Raw genomic sequence first — 6,992 nt, 5'->3', positions numbered from 1 at the left:
TATGCATGTATGTATATATATATATATATATATATATATATATATATATATATATATATATGTGTGTGTGTGTGTGTGTGTGTGTGTGTATGTATGTATGTATGTATGTATGTGTGTGTGTGTATGTATATATATATATATATATATATATATATATATATATATATATATATATATATATAAAAGTGTTGTAAAAGTTTTATGAGTTGTGATTTTACTTCTGCATTTTCAGCCTTTGCACTGCTTTATTATAGTGTGATGCCTTATTTACTCACCTTCACAACTCCTCAAAGACTTTCCCTTAGTTAAAGCTTGAATCTTTTTCCAGAATTACCTCAAAATACCTGAAACTAAATAATCAAAAATGTAACATTCCAGGGTAAAATGGGAACAAATATGTGATATGTACAAAATCTTTGCACTTTTATGTTTACACCAGCAGCAAAACACTTTCCATTTCTGATTTAGTAAGACATAAGCTTTATATCTGTGGATGTAAAGCAACAGGCACATTAGTAGTAGTATTTAAAAGAAAGAAGGAAAATCAACATTGGAATTTTGAGAGTTAAAATACATGTATGTGACACGATATATGTAGATGTCCTCCATTTGGTGCCTTTGGTTATAAAACTATTTAGTCTAGAATTATTTGAGATGATTTATTGTGTTACTTCTTTGGTCAGTCAGTTGATTTAAATGAATAAACATAATCTGCCCTGACAACTGAAAAACGCACAAAGATATTGTTGTATAAACAGAAGCTGCCAACCTGACAAAAAGCATCTCTCGCAGTAGCAATAAACATGTCAGTTTGGAATGACTTGAATGCAGGTTTTATTTGTGCATTAAAATGAAGTTGCTTTCAAAGCTTTGGGCATGGTACACAGTTGAGTCCATTCATGTAAACAGTAGACGGGCAGCCTGGTGACAAGGGGTCCACATCCTCAAGTCTGTCATTACTTATACGTCTTCATGTGCCACAGTCCGTCATTCAGATAGTGGACGTTCTCGATTCCGATCCCCTTGTTTACTTTCTCTCTGTTCAGTGAGGAGAGAAAAGAAAATGTTGTCAAATTAAATTAATAACTTAGTTTTCTAGAACATATACAGAGTCGCAGAACTTATAAATTTACATTGAGTTAATACACTATTTTCTTTGTGCTCATTAAATGGGTTTTATCCTATATATTCACAAGGCAATCAAAAAACTGATCATTCAAAACAGTTTGCATGGATTTAAATTTTAAAGAGCAGCTATTACGCAAAAATTGCTTTTATAATAAATTTAAACATATTTGTGTGGCAACAGTGTGTGAAAATAACCAGCCTCTATTGGTAAAAATGTATTCAATCCATTGTTAATAAACACACTTGATAAAAAAAAAAACTCTGTAGAAACACTTTGATTGACGTTCTCTCTTTGTAAGTTAATCAGAGTAGGAAAGCCCCGCCCATTAGTGACGATCATTAGATTGAACAGCCCTAAGTGAGAAGCAGCTGTCCGCCATTAGGGTTTTGAATCTGCCACTATGCTGACACAAAGGAGTTTATAGCTCCGCCCTCTTTTAACAAGAGCACAATCTCATTTGAATTTAAAGCGACAGTCGCCAAAACGGCATAATTTGGATCAAAGCCTAAATAGGGCAGTTTCAAAGAGTTATAAAAAATATATTTGTGTGATATTTTAAACTGATACTTCACATACACACTTTAGGGACACCAGAAATTGTTTTACATCTTGTAAAAAGGAGCAGAATATGTCCCTTTGAAAATTATTTATGCATTAAAACTCTTACATGTCATCTGCGGACATCTTCATGACTCCAACACAGAGCGCATGCTGCTTCCCTTCTGCCATTATGGCCTGAAAGCAAATACTTAAGGACAACAATCTGAGCTCTGCAACAGCCATAAAACTATTACATTAATAGATGACAAAAATGGTATGATTTACAGCAGTGGTTTCAGTAATAAAAGCTTAAATCGTGGTTTACAGCTGAAATAAAGATTAAATGAAAGGTAAATATCATTTGAAAAATCTAAAATAACATGAAATCTAATTTTATCTGAATATTTTACAAAAAATTTAATAAAAATTAGTGAAAGCTCAATCCAAAATAAAATTCAGAAGAAAAAAATTAAAAGAAAAAATGACTTGAATAATTACAATTAAAACTGAAAATGTCCTTTTAAAATGCTAAATTATAAATGAATTGCAATATCTATGACAACAATATCAAAAAGGTAGAGATTTTTTTATTCTTTTGTGTGATGAACAGACCAAATGTGCTTTTATTTTTGATTTTCATCACAAAAGCCAAAAGTCAGAATTGCGAGACATTAAAACAACTATAAACACTTTCTTAATATTCTGACTAATTTCAGAACTATTATTTATTACCACAAATTTAACACAGGGCATCACGGTGGCGCAGTGGATAGCCCAATCGCCTCACAGCATGAAGGTCGCTGGTACGAGCCTCTGCCGGGTCAGTTGGCATTTTTGTTGTGAAGTTTGCATTTTCTCAACGTGTTCGCATGCTCCGGTTTCCCCCACAAGTCCAAAGACATGCGCTATAGGTGAATAGGGTAAGCTAAATTGTCCGTAGTCTATGTGTGTGAATGAGAGTGTTTGAGTGTTTCCCAGTGATGGGTTGCAGCTGAAAGGGCATCCGCTGCGTAAAACATATGCTGGAAAAATTAGCGATTCATTCCGCTGTAGTGACGCCTGATTAATACAGGGACTAAAGCCTGATTTATACTTCTGTGTCAGGTGACCGGCGTAACCCACGGCGCATGCAACGCGCGTGGCTGTGCATTTATACTTCTGCGCGCTGTCTCTGCCGGTCTGCATTAACACTTCCGAAACGCTAGTTGGCAGTGAGGTGTAAATGTTCCTCTGTGTCGAGGTCCTTCGCTACTTTTTTGCTTTTCCTGAACACTTCCGGGATGTACAAGTGGCTCAAACTCGCTCATTTTGAGGCAGGAACCGGCGAACGTGCAACAACTTTAACTATGAGGTAAACACAAAACAAAACTTTCCATCCGGAGCTCCTTCACGGTACTCCACACTTGTAAACAATCGCTCACGCGGCGTCGCACCATTCGCGCGGCTTTCGGTCCCGCCCAGACTCGTCAGCGCTACCAAGCTGACCAATCACAGAGCTTACGCTACGCGTCGTTGCGACGTGTAGTTACATTTTTTGAGAGGTGCACGTCAGTGACGGCGATGGCCACGGCGAAGGGCTATGCGTCAGCGCCGTAGCATACGCCGGTGTTTGACGCAGAAGTATAAATCAGCCTTAAGCCGAAAAGAAAATGAATGAATGAATGAATCAATTTAACAAACTCAGAACTCAAGGAAAAAGGTCATAATTATCCTTTTTTTTTAAACTACAATATTTTACCTGTGTTTGTGCAACTGGCTTCTGTAAGGTGCCTTTGAGTACTTTTTTTAACTGAAAAGAGTGCTGTATTGGTAAAAAATAAAAACAGACTATTATTTTTCATTTTTAACTATTCTGTTAGTGCTGAAAACCTTTCAGAAAACACAGCCAGAAGGATACAACTACTGTGTCCGATTCAGCAGGGTAGAGTTTGGCTCCTGGTGATGTAAGGCCTGGACACATGATATTGGCTCCACTCAGAACAAATTTGATGGCTCCTTTATCTACTTGTTGGTGTGGCAGGATGAATGGATCTGAAGATCAGACATGAAAAAACAGGTTTTGTGTGAGACTTGTATAATACAAGTGGTTTTCTGATGTCTTCTGGAACAGTGTTTCTCAACCACAATCCTAGAGGACCGCCAGCTCTGCAATTTTTCCATGCCTCCTTAACCAAACACACCTAATTCAGATCATCAGCTCGTTAGCAGAGACTGAAAGACCTGTAATGGGTGTGAGGGATAAAGGAGATATCAAAAACATGCAGTGTTGGTGGTCCTCCAAGAACGTGGTTGAGAAACACTGTTCTAGAACATTTCCTTCTGTAGAAAAAGCATGCTAGTGTTAAAATTAAAGTGTCTTACATTTGTGTAGAAGTCTGAGGGTGGGGTAGAAGGGTCCTTCTCTCTGTCTGAAGAAGAGCAGCTCTCCATTTACAGTAAGAATTTCAATATGCTCGTGACTGGAAACATAGAATATGACAGCTGTGATGTCAAATAGGTTCATCGTTTTGGTTTTCAATATCATTATATGGTTAAAAAATAATTAGAAAATAATTATAAATATTTTTCAAATATGTCTTCAGTGGTGTGTAACGGAAATTGTTTTGAAAGACACATTTTTCAACTTAACAGTTTTATTTCTAATAACTAATTTATTTTGTCTTTGCCATAATGACAGCACATAATATTTTACTATCTATTTTGCATGAAACTAGTATCCAGTTTAAAGTGCAATTTAAAGGCTTAACTAGGATAATTGGAAAAGTTAGGTTCATGTAGCCAATATCAGAAAAAAAAAATATATAGGGCTGCACGATATTGCAAAAAACGATTTTCTACTGTATATGTATATATGTATGTGTATATATGTATGTGTGTGTGTGTGTGTGTGTGTGTGTGTGTGTGTGTGTGTATGTATATATATATATATATATATATATATATAGCGGTAAAATGGAATTTCATGTGGATTTAAATAACTCTATTTGATAAGAATTCAAACTATAATGAACAAATTACAAGCATAAATGAATGCAATAGAAGATACAAATGAAATATACAGTGATTTACGGTTGTCTGGACATTCTAACATTATTGAGGTAAAATGTAGTATAACAATGTAATCCGATGAAACAATGTAATCAAAAGTAAAACACTGCACTGTCTTCATTGTAATAAAAAATACAATTCATTTTTGTTAAAGCTACATATTTTAGAATTTCTTGTCCCCAAATACTTTAAATTAGCTTGACATTTTACAAAGTCACATGCCTAAATACATGTGTTACTAAATACATTTGTTCACTGTTGTTCTCACTCAAAATAGTTGACAGACAGGTTTGAGTATTTGAGAAAATGCTGATGTACCATGACTTTCACCCAACTTTAAAAAAGGAAATAGTTTGTTTATGTTTGCCTGCCATTCTATGTCTAAACGAGTGTTTGAATGTGCCGAAAACAAAATACATTCTGCCCAAACAGTGTGCGCAGAGATAGGTGTGCAATTACATATTTTAACAAGTAGGTACAACAGTCTATTGTATTGTTTGGAATAAACGTTTTGATTGGAAAATGGTTTCAACCAGCATAACAAAAAGGTAAGTACGCCTTTAAAGGTCCTTTGAAGTGCTTTGAAATGTTTTTTTTATATTCATAATCTTTACTGAAAAATGAAAAGAAAGTAGGACACAGAGTAGCTCCTCTCCTCCTTTTAAAAAACAGTTAATAGCGTTTCAATTCTCACATCTCTGCCAGTGAGAGTGGTTGACCTCAAGCGCATCAAATGAAAAGCAAATGAGAAGCATGTTGAAGGGGGCAGGACATTTCACTTGAGAGCATTTGATTGGTCAAGATTTGATGAGAAAATGAAGTGGTCACGTGAAAAATAAACGTTGAACAAAACGTTGATCCACACATTTATCACTGTTTTGGAGCACACTAGATAATAAATATTATTAAAACTAACTACATTTACATTTTATTTCATGTGATCTTTAAATGGCCACCAAGATCTTAGTACAGTATCTACAGAAAAATTACATCATGAGTGTGCAGCTGAAAATTCTGCAGCTAGCCATTGTAACACGCAAGAAAAGATCAAAAGTGAGATTTCCAGCACCTTGTAGAATCAATGCCATAAAAAATGAAGGCAGTTGTCCTTCCAGGGTGTACCTAATAAAGTGGCCAATGAGGGTTAACCAAAACTCTTACCATCTCACAATTTTGACAGGGTCCTTTTTGGGCATTATCTGGTTGAGCCAATCATCGATGTTGGGAAACTGATCTAACAGTTGATTCTTTATACCCTTAATTACTGAAGTCTTCAGCTGAATACAGTTCGAAACATTCTCCTTTTCATCAAATCTATGAAGAGAGAAAGGAAATAATGAGCAAATCTAATATCCATCCTTACACAAGCAGATGTATTCAAAGTATGACAGAATAAAGACACAAACCTAATATAGATGTGAAACAGTTTCCTGTACATGTTTAATATTAAAAAAAATGGATTTCCATAAATATTAATAATCTAATATTCAAACAAAAACATTTACAAGTTAATAAACATTTGTTCCCCGTTTTTGTCATCTGTTGAACTCCCACCAAAAGCTAAATATAAACCCACACAGTGATATGGATGGTTCATTACTAGTGAACCATGAAAGAGAACTGTGACAGTGGTTAGCAGTATAGCTAATCATGTTGCTGTCTCGGTCACAGAATTAGAGTACATATTAAATAACATTCCCATATAAAGCATATAAGCGTATGGTATGCGATATTTCTCTACCTCTACAGAGATGGCAAAGCTGCTGGGCTAATGAAACACTCCATTACTGTAACAATGCTAACTTGTGTTAGCTACTATTTAGAAGGTTGACAACGGCACAAGCTTACTTTTTAAACATCCTTGCGGGTCGTATTCGGTCACTGTATTCCTCTTATCTTTGTAATCTAACAGATGCCAGAAATATGAACTAAATATTCAGCAGAAGATGGTTTAATGAACTAACTCCACGCTTCACGTCAACCGCAAGTGATTTGTGTTTACGGCATTTACAGCAGTGGGGAACATTTTACGGCAAGAGATGGAGGTACATACCAAGTGTGCCGCAAGCCTGCGTTTGAGTGAAGGTCTCGGCCGTTAGATCGCCCCCTGGGGGCTGGCTGCAGTACAAGTCATAAAGCCCGCCTCCTCCGTGTTAAAGAAGGAGACTTGAGCCCAAATAAAAAAATTAATTACACTTGCAATAAAATGTCCCGAAAGATGGTTCTGGTCGATTAAGGCACTGATTATTGTGCTGAAATAGGTGCAGATCCTCAT

General features: G+C 35.8%; 1 protein-coding gene across 2 annotated transcripts; it reads right to left on the bottom strand.

The window, feature by feature from the left end:
• Window positions 1-810: 810 nt before the first annotated feature.
• Window positions 811-6,728, bottom strand: mcts1 (MCTS1 re-initiation and release factor). 2 transcript variants are annotated; one of them, XR_015506672.1, is made up of 6 exons: window positions 6,566-6,728; window positions 5,879-6,031; window positions 4,031-4,128; window positions 2,576-3,700; window positions 1,797-2,066; window positions 811-1,038 (listed from the first exon to the last, which is right to left on the bottom strand). XR_015506672.1 is itself a non-coding variant. In NM_201071.1 (6 exon segments), coding segments are annotated over 6 exon segments (546 nt in total). In that variant the 5' UTR covers window positions 6,577-6,728; the 3' UTR covers window positions 818-956.
• Window positions 6,729-6,992: the final 264 nt, after the last annotated feature.

Source organism: Danio rerio, chromosome 14 (genome assembly GCF_052040795.2).
Source record: "Danio rerio strain M-AB ecotype USA chromosome 14, GRCz13ab, whole genome shotgun sequence".
Lineage (NCBI taxonomy): Eukaryota > Metazoa > Chordata > Actinopteri > Cypriniformes > Danionidae > Danio > Danio rerio.
The sequence above is the reverse complement of the archived record's forward strand: the minus strand, read 5'-3'. Positions and strand labels throughout refer to the sequence as shown.